Below are 16,845 nucleotides of genomic sequence, written 5' to 3'. Positions count from 1 at the left end.
ATTATAACTTAGTGACTTAATTTTATACTGAAAGGATTGCGATATTATTTTGTAAATTGTTCAGCTGATGAAAATAATACTCCATTTTAACTTAAATATATAGGATTGAAAACAAATAACAAGTAATCACAATTAAATGTCAGTGAATTATAGATTATGGAGAGATATGAAAGATACATGATTTTATTGTGTCGTAACAAGCGCCCATGTAGTTTAGATCAATTGTACAGAATTATTACCAAACAAATTCTGCTTTGGGTAAAAAACATCTAATAACCACAGGATTTTGTTCATGTAAATACCGGTTTATGGTCTTGCTTTAAACTCCAGTTTAATTTGTCCTATCTCTGTAAATGTATGTACATTAGGGCACTGACTTTACAAACTCATTATGATCTTGTAACTTTAATGTTAAATTTAGTTTTTCTTTCATTACTTTCAACTTTAAGTAATCACTCTTTGATAGACAATATGCAGTTGTACACTTTTAAGATCGTACGTGTCAAAATATATATTTGTGAAACAACTTTAGATTGTTAAATCTACTATGATTAGTTACAGTTAACAAAGGAAAGTTACGTATCTCTCTAAAGATAGGTTTCTATGGTACCTATTACCAGAATGTACTCTGACGTTGATGGTCAGGAGTGCGATTTGCAACATCCAAATCCTTATAAAGCTTAGGACAAAAATGTTCTCAGAAAAAGAACTAACAGTTTCAGTACTACCATTTTTAACATACAACAAAATTATTGAAATTTCATATAATGTCAGCATTTAGCTAAAAGATGCATCTTAGTCATTAACCATCTATTTCAGAGTTAACAATTCTTTTATTGTTGCCTAATACATAATTCTTCAATTCTGTTACTTTTAGACAGCTTACAGCTTTATAAAACTTTTCAAAATGTACTCCACAAAAATTGTTTCATTTAATATAAACCTATGTGAAAGATCTAAAGAAAGCATTTGTTCTGCCGTATTTTCAAAATGCATGCAATAAAAAGTTAAGATGGTGTTTAAACCAAACTATTTTAATATTCTATAGTTATCTTACTCACTGTTAAATAACCTCAACATACCTGATCCTCAGCAGAGGAAGACGACATTCTTACTCTGTCATCTGGAGAATGCTTATCCAATACTGGTGAAGTAGCCATTGGAATTCCTGTATCGACCATGTGTTCATTCCTGCTACCAACTGCACACCATCCCTGAGGTGAAGGTGGTAGGTTTCCAGAAATCGGAGAATCAAATGGAGAACTAATAAGAGAAGGAACATCTGGAGACATAGAACTTCGACTGGGAATTGGCACAGGCGAGCCTGAAATAGAGATTGAATGATGGTAGAATGTTTCTGTTAAAAATAATTTTAACATTTACTCAATTATTGTAGTCCAGAATAACTCAATTATTGTAGTCCAGAATAACTCAATTCAGTAACTTTTGAAAATTTCTGCAAAACATTATTATATACTGTAACAAAATTTATCAAATGGCTTTCTTAATAGAATGAGATAAAAACCATACTTGATAAAGAACTGCAGTTTGAGTAAGCAATACACTGAGGTCCAATATTTTTTTTATACTTGTTTAGATAGGAGTACATGAAGGGCACTGTCTATAAGACAGATACTAGATATGATGAGATTGCAGGACCAAATTGAAGAGATCTATTACTGCCTGTACATCCTTCAAGCCATGAACAGTGTCCATGTAGAAGTTTACTAACAGTACAATGACCATGGGCAAATCTAATTAATCTCCATTGTGCCATAAACTACAACTGTTTATCTTATGACTTTCTCATTCTGTTCAAATACTAAAGTGGTTTAATAACTTAACTTAAGGTTGACTTGAAGATAAATATTTATTTTAATCGTCTTACAGAATCAGTTCAGTTAAATATTTTCTATAGAAGAAATTTTAAGAAGATTAGAAAAACTAAATTATTAGCAAAATAAAAAAGTCTTAGCTTCAACAAGATTTTCCTATAGAGGACTTGTACATGTCATCATAAAACACTGTTTCAACCATTTCACCATACAGGATGTTAAACATTCTCTCCTAACAGTTAACAGTAATCCATATTGATAAAAGATATGGTAAAGCTTTACATTCTGTTAATGGCATGCACATTGTCAAGGAGACTTAGAGTACCATATAACACAACTTTTTTTATAAATAAAATAATCAAACAGTTAATCCATTGTAAAATAATGAATTTTACGAAATGTTATAGCATTGTTGAGATACCTAAATTACTATATGGGGAAGTAAAATGGACTCAAGAAATGTTGTATTTTTCAAATCAAAGACCAGTATGAGCACTTGACATCCAGTATGGCAAAGTAAAATATAGAACACATGACCTTTTTGATATCAGTGCAAAACCTATACCCACAACACAATCTACATTTAAGGAAGCACACTAAATTAAAGATAATTTGAATTCTTACTTGACTTGGTGACTGGTTGGAGAAATGGATGATTGAAAAACTCATCTGTAAATATAAACAAACTATGATAATTAAGTCAAACAAAGAAGACTAAGCTGTATGTAAAATAATTGATAGTACTGTTATATGGACACCAATAAAAATTAAATATTTGAACAATGTAGCAAAAAAATTGCATGCAGCATTTTCAGTTTTAAAGTTGAAAGTTACCCAATATCAGGTACTTGGCTACAGCATTCATTAGTTTTGAACCACTGACCAAATGGTGATTAGCTAGCTGACACCAATACAGGGGGGTTTGATTCAGTCAGCTCTTTGAATTGAATAATGGACCTGACTGCCACTTTTAGTGCATTAAGTACTGAAAGTATCATAGGTGTTCAGTTGCATCATGCCTCAAAACTTGGACTATTCAATCTGTAGCATGATAAACCAACTATAAGACCATGCCTCACCTCTTTATGTGGAGAAAACATCCTATTCTTTTTTTTTAAAGACACTTTTTCAAAGTATCACAATCTCTATGCTCTGGCTATGCTACTTTCTCTCTTTCTTATTTTTGAGCAAACATTTGGAATTTGTAAATTTCACATGAAGAAACTCAATGATTTTGTTTCACTCATTGCGTGCAATATTAAAAAGGTTAAAGAAAAGTTTTTTGTGCATTAAAATACATATTTATCATCCATATCTTGAGTTTAACTCAATACATTAAGGTTGATTTTGAGAACCATTAAGAGGTACTTTCAGTGGACTGAAGACATTTAACTTCAAGCTGCTTTTAATAATCTAGCTTTATTAGGCCTAATTATTAAGAAGCTCTTATGGCTTCTCTACTCTACCTTTGAAATGCTCATTAAAAATTTAAACATCACAAAAACTCACTTTGAATAATAATAAGTAATGTACACAAATTAGTCAGGTTTATTCTTTCACAACAGGAAGAAAGGACAAGAGTTAAAATAAACGATCAATTGTACTAATCACTTTACAGCAGAAAGGTCTTCATTACATAGAGGACAGATTCAGGTTGTCAACAACAAAAAAAAGTTTAAAAAGGTGTAAAAATTTCAAAACAATTAAATTTAGTAAGTCATAAATAACAAACCAAACTCCATTCTGTCTTTGGCATCCCGCTTTAAAAGTCTCAGAAGTAAGTCTGTGAGACCTGGAGAAGTCCAAGATGGAATTCTGGAGGAAAAATACAATCATATTTGTATATTAAGGTAGGATAAGAAGCAGGATAAAATGGCTGAGTGCATGTTCACGAAGTGATAAGCATACATGTGCATGTTGGAACTAAATCAGTTGAGAAAGCCCATAGAAATTGTGTATAGTGTAATGTTCATTTTTTTTAAAGAAATTAAACACAAACTTAATTGTTTGTGTGAAATACTTTGCAAATAAAAAACTAAATCAAAACCCAAGCTAGTCACACCGTGGCATGATGAAAACAACATGGTGTCATCATGCATCAATTCTTGGTTTATTGAAAAGCCAATGTGCAATCTGTACTCTTTGGACAGACCTTTCCAACACTGAGGTTTTAGCATTTAAGAAATTTGTGAGAAACATTCTCGACAGACATAAGCAAGCATATTATTTACATAGATGGAATGCTGAATTCCTGTACCTGTTGAGACCAGCTATTAAACTTAACTAAGATTTGATAATTCAGATGTTTGGGGGTGAGGGGGGCACGACACTCATAGCCTTGGGGAATAGGGATGGCCCAAGGATTCTGGAATGAAGCCCTTTTTCTACATTAAACTTTATAGGAAAGTGGGGGAGGGAACAAACATTTACTTAGCACCATTATTTTAAACTGTGATTAAAAATACTTCACAAGCAAAGGAAACATTATTAGTTGAAAAACAAAATGAGGATTGAGTACTTTTCTTTAAGATGAGCAGTTCGAGATATTGGTCATTTATTACCTTGCAGTTGCAACTATCTAATCCTGAGTTTGATCATTTTGTCAATATAACAGTTTTTATACTGTCAATAGAATATAAAAGAAACTTTCTATTTTTACTAGTTAATAATAATAATAATAATAATAATAATAATGCATGTACTGTAAGTAAAGTAACTATGTAGTAAATGCAAAATTAGCTGAATATGCAGAAACATCTGGATGTTATAAGAATATTGTTTTGAACCTATTTTTGACCTAAAGTTGAGAAAGCCCACAAAAATTATATTTCAGTGCAACATTAATTTTTTTTTTAGTAAATCACAAGGGTGCTAAGTGTTGTTTGTGTGAAATACTTTGCATATTAAAAAAATTTAAAGTTGAAGTCAAAGCCAGCCATCGTGTAATGGCAATGGCATTATGCCACCACATACCACACTTGTTGTATTGAAAAGTTTGCCTAAGCAAAAAACAGGTAAGATGAATAGACTGAAATACCACTATACACATCTGGACTCCTCTGACAAAGACCCTTCTAATGATACAAAATTTGTAAAGATTGATTGAGACATTGGGAGAAAAGTTTCAGACAAGTGCAAGCATATTATTTATATAGATGTTAAATTTTGGTAAATTATAACATGAGCTGTGTGAATCTCTGGCACATGTAACAAATCTAGTTTTAAAAAAACCAAAACAGTTGGCACTTAGAACAAACTAAAATAATTTCATTGTCCAAATACTACAAGCGAGATGGTCTGCATTTCTAAATATATATCATTTATATAGAAGAAGTCATTCTTAAATTCCTTGTTCAGTCTGACATCCAAGTTATCATAAATCTTCTGATGAGTAGAAATTTGATTCCAAGTAATAAAAAGTTCACAACCACCACAATATATGGTTGTTAGAGTAAAATCAGTAACAAATTTCCTTCTTTAAATTTAGAATCTGATTAACATAATGGTTAAATAAGCTACTGAATATATATTTTAAATCTGAATTACTAAAACAATAAATTAAACAAATATTATTTCACTAACTTTAGTATTAAATATGTTATACTCAGGTCCATGTGACTGTATAAAGGTAAACAAAACAAACTTGGTAAACTAATCACACAAGTTAAAAATTCCTACTTTGGAAAGAGACTGGAATTTTTCTCATACAACTGTTTTAAAGCTTGAGGTGTCTGGGCCTGGAAAAAATACAAAAGTCAGCAACAACCAGGAATTGACTTTTTTCTTTTAATTAAACAACAATTGTAAAACTTGCTATAGATTATTTTGAGATTAAGTAATGTATCAATCATGCTGTTTCAAACTCGCCCTTGAATTTAGTGTAAACATAAACAAAAAAGAACCTCCATAATCCAAAAAGGACACTTCTTAATGAAGTAAGAAGTACAGGACAAGATGGTTTAAACTACAATAATTATACGATAAAATGGCCTCCATGAAGCAGTTTTATAAGTTATCCAATTAATTACTTAAAAAGAAACTTCTATAGTAGCACTAGATCTGTTTAGAAATGTTATATTTATTTTCAAGTATAGCAAACCTAGCCAAAAGTTTCTTGTGCAAGTATTCATAAATTAGGAATTGGAAATTTCTTCAATGCAGATAATTTTTCGTAGAAATAGATTTCTTAATCTACAAAATGTTTGCACAGAAATGGTAACCTACTTCATAACATGCGTTACAATTGGTAACCTACTTAATAACACACATGTTAAAGTTATACTTCTCACCTGAAAGGGTGCTTTTCCTGTTAAACACTGATACACAATTGTTCCAATGCTCCATAAGTCAGCTTTAGCATCATACTGTAAAGACATGATTACCTCAGGTGCCTAGAGACACATAAAACAATCACCAGTTACACAGTTCTAACAATTCACAATAAAATAATTGTTTTTGATGCTTGTAAAGACTACCTCTTTGTTGTTTTTTATGTGTTTTTTTAAACACTACCACAAGTTAACATTAAGTATGCAATTGCAACCTTTTTGGTTCTGTTTACTTTCATAATGAACCAAAAATAATGAAATAATATATTGCAGGAAACCACTTATGTTTATAAGATGATTCAACTTATTGCCATTACCCCATAATTTCAAACAGCAACAAAACAATTTGGAAATACCAAAATTTCTATTAACCTACACAAAGTAAAGATCACATGATGTGTCTGTGTATCACACTACTTAACTACAAAGATTTGATTTTGAAAAATAGACTCAAAAACATGAGTGCTTTGAAATACTGGCCTATTATTCCTCAGGAGACTAGTCTATTATTTGAAAATATTCGAAATTTTGAGTCTCTTTCAAAATAATTGCATGTTTTGTATGTGGTTCTCTGTGCTGACCTTTTGCCAGAATCTATAAAGCTTTGGTTAGTAATACAAATATTTTTCATTACACTCATAACTAAATCACTCCTGTATGTTTTTACTTCAAAAACTATTAAATTAATCTACATAAATTAGTAATGACCAAGTTAAAAACTTCTGATCCATGTGGTGTGCTACCAGACTAGAGTATCTTACCATGTACATGGGAGATCCACATAGTGTCATAGCCATTATTCCATCGTGTAGAAATCGTGCAAAACCAAAGTCAGCTATTTTCAGATGTATCTTGCTGGGTGGTGGGTTAGACCTACCATTGTGGCACAGAAGAATGTTCTGAGGTTTTAAATCTCTATGTACAATTCCTTTAATGTTTAACGCTCTCATGGCAGCAGCTGTTAGCATAAAGAAAGATGGACACTCAAGCTGAAACTTATTTGCAAAACTCGAATTCATTTATTGAATTGAAACTAAAAAAAACCTAAATATCTTACTATTCACAAAATCAGTTAGTTATGCTCAAGTGATGATAACAACTGTGCACTAAAACTCAAACTTGTATTCCTGACTAAATATGATTTTCACTTTTCTGTTTATAAAGTTTTAAATGCATCATTTCATCAGTTAGGTTCCTTTTCTGTTAACTATATTTCAAGATAGTTTTTTATTTTTCTTAAAGAAAATATCAGACAAAATCAACACAAAGCTCTTCACATATTTTTTTCTATTATGATTCTTACATAACTCAAATTAGTAGTTGTTTTCAATAACTTTATTATTCCACATATTTAACACATCTTAATTTCTTAGTGTCTTCATAAGATTTAGTCTTGAATGTATCATCAACAATTTGTCATGAAAGAATAAAAATAGGATCAAAACTTGTCAAGATTTGCTTGTTCCAAATCACATTTCTTTTACAAGAGGCTTAATACTGCTATTTATATGTTTGTAGTCAATTTTACAAACACAAACAGAAGTGAAATGTATTTTGTTATACCTAAAACATGAACAAAAATAATGAAAGGATGGCCCACTTAGTCAGCATACCTAATGAAGTAATACGTAACCATGAATATTTACTTTCTTAAGCAACTGCAAATTTAATCCTTAAAATAAATTCTATAGTGTTCTTAATTAATTATTACTGCTATAAGGTGGATAAGCAAAGAAAATGTAAAAATTGGACACAAAGAACACCTATCATACAATGAATCATACAGTATTTAATTTTAAGAAACGTACATTATGGAATCTCTAACAGAAACAGAACAATTAGAATAGATTAAAAATAACAAAACTATTTAAATAGATTATATATTTTTATATTATTAAAGTAATAAAACTAAATATGTGAAAAAGAAATGATCACCCTTTTTCCATATGGCTTACAAACACTATACAAAAAAAAAACTTTTTAAACCATGTGTTACATTTATGGTGGTAATTTGGAACAGTATATCTTGTATATAATGACTTAAAAAATCTAAATATCTTCCTCCAACACTAACCTATCAAAACAGACATAAAGCCCTATAATTCTGGTATCTATAACAAATTAAGAAGTATAAAAACAATATTTATGGACTTGTCTTGATTTATTGTATTAGAAAAACTGTTTCAATTGTCTACTCTCAACTGAAACAACATCTAAGGATGATATTAATTCAAGTCTTAAACACAACTTGTTTGATTTTATTTCATCTCGTTCATTACAAACCAATACACTGGAAGACTAACTCACCAATCTGACGTACGAACAAACAAATTGTGTCTTCACTCAGTGTGCCTTTTACTGTAATATTACAAACAAAAACAAATTACCAAATGACACTAGTTACTCAAACCAAAAATGCACACCATTTAATAGTTACTTAGGTAATCAGAAAATTGTTTAATAACTTGGATGATATCATTATATTATGAAAAGAACAGCCTTTATACCTCTATTAAATACACCATTATTCAAAATACTAAAATGCCAATTAATTGTGTACATGCAAGTTTAAAGTTGAAAATACCATCAAATGATACATAAGAATATTTTATGGTACATACCAATATGAATTGTATGTTTTTCCCAAGAAACCATTAAAGTAAATTATAAGTCCTTCCAGATTTATAGTGTAATACTATTGAATGTTTTATTCATAGTGTGGACATTAAAAGAACTTAGGTACACATAAGTATACAATAATTTACGCATAACAGTAAATTAAGGTTTCTGGCTGTTCTAAAATATACTTAACGAGGTATTGATTCATTTAGTGTATGACAAGAAAACTTACAAATGTATAAATTAGATATATTAAAATATTAATTTTAATACTACACATTTATATCAAAATCCAATTCGGTTATATTAGTTAATCTCTTCATGTATAGCTACTGAACATAGAATTGCTGAGCTTCCCACACCAACCAGTAGCTTTTTGTTGTTCTAGTGTGTTGATAAGCACTTGTCATTTGTGTGTGCATTTCGTTTTTTGTTTTTTTTTGAAAACACGCCTTTTAACCTCAAAAATGAACAGGATTATTTCTCATTGCAAGAGAAATGAGTATGAAAGTTAAATGAAACCTGATGTTTAAAGCACTAGTTATAATGAGAAATAAAATGTGTTTCTGAAACGGTGACATTGACCTATAACCCCAAAACTCAATACAATTCTTACAATTCCCATGTAAAATGGCATTCCCTAATTAAGAATGTGTATTTGAACATGTATCATTTCTTACCAGTTAAATAATCTGCCAAATCACCTCCATTGCAGTACTAAAAGAAAACAAAAGACAGTAATTATATTACAACCTTTTTTTTTTTTAACATTTGAATTTCAATGGCAAGTAAATATTTATTAATAAGACAAACAAACAAGAAGTACTAAAACTGTCGTAATAAAACGATGTATATATATATATTTATACAGGTCTATATCCTCTTGTAACAAAGAAATTCAGTTAAGAAAAAACAGCTGATATCACCAAGAGTTCAGCTTCGCATCAACACAGACCTCATGATGTCTGTAATACTCCCTTCCTTTCCCTCTGGCGGCAAAACGTACACATAACAATGCAAGGCCCATTTTTCTTTTCCTTTTGAACTTTTAAACTAAATGCTAGATTTTAGGCTCTACAGACAAAAGAAACAATAAAGGGGTACAGCCAGTGATATTAACAGTAGTCGAACGTATAACTGTCAAGTCACTCACTCTTTTCAGATAATTGTTTTTAAACAAAAACTGTCATCTGAAACTGTTTTAACGAAGTCAATTATATTCATCCTACTTGCATCTGTTTACTATTAGCTAGGAATCAGCATATGTTTATAGGAAATAATATCAGCTTGAACGGCGTCCAATACACACGAGGTAACAAATATTGTCCGAGATTCCCTTTAAAAGCTGTCCCTATTGCCCTCCTGAACGAAAGAATGTTACTTTGGTTATTAATTTCACGCAAAGCTGCTCGAGGGCTATTTGCGTTAGCCGTCCCTAATTTTGCAGTGTAAGACTAGAGGGAAGGCAGCTAGTTATCACCACCCGCCGCCAACTCTTTTACCAAAGAATAGTAGGACTGACCATCACTTTATAACGCCCCCACGGCAGAAAGAGCTAGTAACATGAATGGTGTAACGGGAATTCGGATCTCCCGACCTACAGATTACGAGTCGAGTGCTTTAACCACCTGGCCGGCATATGCCGAGCCTCGCAACACAATTATGGTGATAATATAAAATAACTTCAATATTATTCAAACAAACATTTATTTTTTAAAATTCGTTTTTTTTTAATTTCGTTTTTTGCACGTCACACATTTTATGTTGTCAATTAATAATTGATTTAAATTTTTTTTTGTTTTATTACTTTAATTACTTATAGTATTTAAATAAAATGTGACTTTACTTCCTTTCACCACTGTACTGTTTCATCGGTAATGCCCGTAGTAACAAAGGACAATGAATCTAACCAAGTTCCAGCCACATGTACCTGACTGAGACCGTATAAAATATCCTGCAGGCCTTGACAGAAGGCAAATTGACTAGCGAATACGAGTGCAAATCAGCTGATAGGTTCGTCTGCATCGAGTGCCAGTAACCTCGAACGGGTCACGTTTCTAAAACTAAAATTAAACTGGAAACTCACGAACCGAAGCGGTTGTGACTCGTTACTCTTTGTTGCGAGGCTTAAGTTTAGTGCGCACCACTTAAGACATTGACTGTTCCAGCATTCAGGATTACGCAAACAGAGCTGACCTTTCTCTCTTTCTCTTTTACGTTTCAGCTTAACGTCGTAATTTCTTACACAAAATGTTTATTTTTTACTAATCACAACAAAAACTCATTTATTAAAATTTGGAAAATATATATGAGAAACTGAACAGACTATCCACATACGGAGAACAAATAAAACACTACGTTCAGGATTTTTATCCTAAAATTTATATATCATCGCGATTTCGTGTAATAGTAACAAAATTTTGTACAGACCTTCAATTGCTCCAAAACTATTTGAACAAGTTTTGAACAACTACGGTACTGATGAATGTTGTTTTCACTCGTGTACCGGAGGTAACAATAATAATCACGTGGTTGTTTAGAACTTGAAATACTTTTAAAAGATTTTGCACATAGATACATTACTGCTTAATCCTATCGTAGCTTTGAGTTGGCATACTGGAGATAAGGGAACATTAATCAACAGCACCCAACGCCAAACTTTTGGCCCACTCTTCTTGTGTAATCTAATAATGGAATTCTACCATCACTCTAGCAACGCATGTTGAGCACGCTAAACAGCGAGTCACGTTTGGTCCTGCAGAGAAAAACTAAATAGTCCTGCATGAACGAAGTTCGACAATTACTAGATGCCGCTGTTTCCTACACTCTTCTATCCTTAGAATAGCAGCAACAGATAGCGTGCTTCCGCGTCACAGTTCTTTCTCAACAGTGCAGACACTTAATTCGAACTGAAGAAGTGAATGAACAAATGGCAATGTGTATACAATAAAAAAGTTAACAATTGTTTTTGCTATGAATGAAGAACTGACAAAGCACTTTTCCTTAAAGAGTTTATGTGATGAACGAATAAAAAAGAGCATTCTATTTAATATTACCTTTGTCATCTACCGGATAAAATTGGAATTTATCTTGCCAGATGGCTAAAAAAAAAAAAAGCGTAATGCCAACAGCCTTTTCAGCATCCACAGCTGGATTCGGGTTTTTTTTTCCTAAAACACTCGCCTTACCTTCAATGAACTTTTGTTTTCGTGGATCTTGCGCAAAGCTACACGATGCCTATCTGCGCGAGCTGTCCCTAATTTTGAACTGTAGACTTGAGGGAAGGCAGCTAATCAACAACACCCACCTCCAACTGTTGCGATATTTCAGTCAGGCCGAATAGTGGAATTCGATTGTCATTTGTATAAGATACCGCACGCCCAGTCCAGCTAACCAATGAACCACAGTTGGCTCAAACTCCAACGGGAAAAAAAAAATTATATTTAGAATTGTTGCAATGTTCATGGGAGATGTTGCTGTTACGCCCCCTGTAACAGATATTCCTGCTTCAGAGTCAGCACGTAGTAGGAATTTAAAGCCAGTGAAGGTGAATTCTATGCCATCCTAGTCTAAAAGTCAGGTCAACATGAGGTAGTTAGTTAAAGCCAGTGACGGTAAACTCCTTAAGGTCTGATAGTTTAGTCTGTTGAAACCGTATGTTGTATTAAAATTAAGAGTTCTCAAAGCAGTATTTGCCTTCCCTGACTTAATGTGAAACTGGCAAGATCTGGAGCACTTTCTACGTACGTATCACTTAGGATTTCCGGGCAATTTGTCCCGAAAATCTCAAGTTATATATATACAGTTATAGACTATAACAGGAGAAATGCAGTTACATTAACAAAGGATTAAATCACTGGGATTATAAATGATTAACCTTTAAAGTCATAGAACTTCAACAAAAGTTTACCACGATATCATTACAACAAGCAGTAAAACAAAGACTAAAACGAAATTTATAAACTCAGATTATTTGACTCATGACATCTAATGAAAATCGGAAATGGTAAAAAATAAAAAGCCGCCGTATATTACACACGCAGAAAATAAACTTCTTACACTAAAACAACCACGAAATATCATGGTTCTTAAAATTAGTAGCGATTGTTCCTATACGCTATTAAACAGGAGTGAATGCATTGATTGAAATTCAACGTGGTGGTAGAAAACGACACCTACATTTTCGATTAAAATATGAACTTTGACAATCTCATATCTGAAGATGCTCGTAGAAAAAATTAAAAATCGTGACTGCGTCACTGTAAAATGATTTGGATGACTGGTACATCGAGGAAACTTTTAAAACTAAAAATGACAACAGAAACTGCGGTTCTTGCAAAGATAGCTAATTTTTACCGATATAAGCATTCCGTAATTAGCCACTTATATAAAACAAATTGAGGTGTAACTACAGTTGATGTTAAGGTAAGGGCAACAAGGAAGAATTCTGCCCCTAGCCTCAAACAATCTTGCTTGTGAACCTTGGTACTAGACAAAAAGCCTCTCCGGCGATGAGGCAGGCGCTCGTTTGTTTGTTTTAAAATTCGCGCAAAGCTCCACGAGAACTATCTTCGCTAACTGTTCCTAATTCAGCAGCATAAGACTATAGGGAAGGCAGCTAGTCATCGCCACCCACCGCCAACTCTTGGGCTACTCTTACGAACAAACAGTGGGACTGACCGTCATATCATTACGCCCCCGTGGCTGAAAGAACTAACATGTTTGATGTAGCGGGGATTTGAACATGCGACTCGCAGATTACGAGTCAAGCGCCCTAACCACCTGGTCATGCCGGGCCACGGCAGATGCAGTATGGTTGACGCAAGTTTTCTGTTTGTTTGTTTTTGCCCTTGAAGAAAGGTCCATCGTTCGAAACCACTTGATGGTTTTTATCAATTTTTTGTTAAAACTTCTTGGACGTTTTTCTGAGTTGGTTAATATTCTTCCTTTATTAACTTCCTTTTATTAATTTTACGAATTGTGTTTTCTTATAGTAAAGCCACATTAGGCTATCTGCAGAGTCCACCGAGGATTTTACAAATTACCAACAAAGTGTTGCGTTACTCGACCAACCAGCTTTATGGTTCGTTAGTTTTACTTAGCTTTGAGTAAACCAATTCAAGTAAAAATAATCATTTTAGTAACACCGAGAAAATCCTGCTGGATATTTATTAATATTTCGGTAAGACGTGAGCACATACAGATCACAAGACTACACAAAAATTGGAGGAATGCAGAATGAACCGAAGTCAAAAACAAAAGCTAATCAGAACATGTTTTGTTCATTTGAAAGATAACAGTAACATGTATTATGTAGCTTGATTACTTGTGCCAACGCGATTGTACAATCAAATAAATCGTTTAAACAGGTTGCATTCAATAGAACTTAAACTGTTGGTGAAGTTTAGTATTTCTTTCAGTAGTTCAATAAAGGAGAAAATAAAGAAACAACACAATAAGCCAACCAGCCATTTCGATTGCAAAACCTTAAATTACATGTTGATGAACGCCAAATTCTACCAAACGAAAAGTTAGTAACCTCCATATTCCTCAAACGAAAACTTTATAAAAATGCCATATTCCTCTGATAAAAAATGAGTAAACCACGTACTATCTAGATGAAAAGTTGGTAAATGCCTCATCACTCAGATAACAACTGGTAAACACCAAATTATTCAAACGAGAAGTGGTAAATACCACATTCTACTGGTAAGAAGCGGATAAAAGTTACATGCTTCCTAATTATTTGTTTTATCAAATGCTTTATTTTTTTAATTTCTTAAAGCCTGTTGTAGCAACAGACGAGAGCTATAAAAATAATTATTTGAATGTGTGATCCCTAGATTTACGTTGTCTCTTCTCCTTTTAACACAGAATACGACCTCATAGGCGTTAGTTGCGCTTAGTCGTCTCTAATTTTGAAATGATAAATTAAAGGGAAGAGAGGTAATCAGTAGTAAATACCGCCAACTCTTGGGCCACTCTTTGTCAAAGTGTACAGTGGAACTTAACCGTCTCTCTTACAGCGCACTCATAGTAATTGTTTTGTTTTGTTTTCCTGCAGCAACGAGCCGCGAACCATGAATCTTTGGTTTCAAAGACCGGCACGCTAACAACTTGGCCACTTTCGCTTCACAAAAACAGAGTTTAACTCCTACCCTTTTTTTGAAACAACAAAACCGACGTGTATGGTAATGTTAAATAATATCACATACTTTCCACTACAAAGGAGTTTATTAGGTCTCCACATACTTTCCACTACAAAGGAGTTTATTAGGTCTCCATTTATTTTGAAAGTTTCATTATCTTCCAGAAGCGGGGCACAGACTATAGTTTGACTTTCTGTACAGTACATGATTCAGCAGTCTGCTCAGTGGAATTTTCCATGCGAGTTGATACCAGCTGGGGAATAATTTACCTTACAGTACACTCGTTTATTTAGTCGATAACGAGATCGGACAATTTCTTAACGTAATTCGGAAGAGTAGACCACATACATATAACCTTTATACTGTATTAACAAATCAAGCAACCAACAACAAGGTCAAACACAAGTTCTAACACGTCTTTCTTGTCACACAGACACGTGCACACACCGAAACTCCCACGAGATGTGCACGTGCAATAAGATACATTCCTCTCCCCAGTATTCAAATAGTTTGGTTTGTTTTGAACTTCGCTCAGAGCTACATGAAGGCTATCTGTGCTAGTCCTTTCCTAATTTAGCAGTGAAAGGCAGCTAGTCATCACCACCAACTGCAAAATCTTAGGCTACTCTTTGACCAATGAATAGTAATGCCCCCACGGCTGACGGGGATTTGAACCCGCAACCCTCAAATTATGAGTCAAGTGCCTTAACCACCTGGCCATACCGAGCCTATTCAAATGGTAAAGTATTATAATCTTTAACTTAAAAATGCTGATAAAAACACAAGGTCGTCAATCGCAACTTTAACATTAAAAATTTACTTCCAGGTTGAAAAACAAAAATCCATCCACCCCAAACACGCATCCTAGCATCGTTTCAAGTTTTTAAATACTATTTCCAGTAAGTACAGTTGAATAATTTCACTGAAAACCTGACGTGGTAGTTGAAACCCAAACATATTTTTTTTATTATTATTCGTTTAGAAACACCATCATAATGATATAATTATTTATTAGACGCGGCCGAACGGCTAGTAAAACGGCTCTAAGATTTTTTCCAAGTGAAAACTTTTAGCTTCATAGATTTTACCACACCCAGGATACCATACATTAATTTACTCTAATCCTGCTGAAAGTACTCGCAATTTGAGGGTAGGTTGGTATTGCTGGTGCACAAAAAACATGGCTAATAAAATGAAAAAAAAAAAAAGTCTCATAACACAACCTTTATCCTGCCTAAAAGAATTTCATGTACCGCGACTGTTGAGAATTCCCTTGTGTCGCGAACATGTACATTAAAACATTCTAACTATTCACACACGGAATTTAAAATCGCGAAATATATCACGTGGACTAATGACGAAATGGAATACCACAACGAAACGTGAACACATTAGATCTGAGGACGTTTCGGAATTTATCACATCATAAACGATCTAAAATAATAGATTTAATAGTTAATACTTTTATTTTGTAATTAACAATATTAATTAAATATGATCAACTGGGTGTCCGAAAAGTCTGGAATGGTAGATACCATCGAATTTTACGGAACGTGTTCCACATACCGTCCCTGTACTTCCAGACCAGTTTGGATTAATTCGACCTTCTTGTGTTTTGACACTGACGCCGATCAAGCCAATGAAATTATGAAAAGCTGAAACTTCTATAGTTCCAAATTTTCAGAACACCCTGTAAAATTGAGGGAAAATAACCCCTCAAATGAAAAAAAAACAAAATATAATTAGTCGCGAATGATGGGTAACTTTGTAACCTAGCGTTCAAACAGCGTTGCTGGGAATCTTCATTTACTTTTACACAACATATTACATGTTGGTGTATAATTTAAGAATAAGGAATTCAAGCTTCACTTGTGAGATTTTCTTCATGTAGTAAATTAAATAGCGATTCACCTA

General features: G+C 33.0%; 1 protein-coding gene across 13 annotated transcripts in view; it reads right to left on the bottom strand.

The window, feature by feature from the left end:
* The window catches only part of LOC143253873 (serine/threonine-protein kinase unc-51-like), a 72,014-nt gene that overhangs the window by 16,592 nt on the left and 38,577 nt on the right, over positions 1 to 16,845 (bottom strand). For 10 of the 13 annotated variants that reach the window (XM_076508362.1, XM_076508372.1, XM_076508366.1 and 7 more), the window contains 8 exons: positions 9,463 to 9,499; positions 8,471 to 8,521; positions 6,925 to 7,121; positions 6,125 to 6,226; positions 5,514 to 5,572; positions 3,568 to 3,650; positions 2,460 to 2,504; positions 1,083 to 1,324 (listed from right to left, as the gene is read on the bottom strand). In XM_076508362.1, the coding sequence (XP_076364477.1) occupies positions 1,083 to 1,324; positions 2,460 to 2,504; positions 3,568 to 3,650; positions 5,514 to 5,572; positions 6,125 to 6,226; positions 6,925 to 7,121; positions 8,471 to 8,521; positions 9,463 to 9,499 (816 nt within the window). Of the gene's footprint in view, positions 1 to 1,082; positions 1,325 to 2,459; positions 2,505 to 3,567; positions 3,651 to 5,513; positions 5,573 to 6,124; positions 6,227 to 6,924; positions 7,122 to 8,470; positions 8,522 to 9,462; positions 9,500 to 10,628; positions 10,649 to 11,212; positions 11,597 to 16,845 lie in introns of those variants that run through there. The other 3 variants (XM_076508369.1, XM_076508374.1, XM_076508376.1) reach the window with 3 other exon arrangements.

The sequence above is a fragment of the Tachypleus tridentatus genome, chromosome 6 (genome assembly GCF_004210375.1).
Source record: "Tachypleus tridentatus isolate NWPU-2018 chromosome 6, ASM421037v1, whole genome shotgun sequence".
NCBI classification, from domain to species: Eukaryota; Metazoa; Arthropoda; class Merostomata; order Xiphosura; family Limulidae; genus Tachypleus; species Tachypleus tridentatus.
Note: the sequence above shows the minus strand (reverse complement) of the source record. Positions and strands in the feature narration are given on the sequence as shown.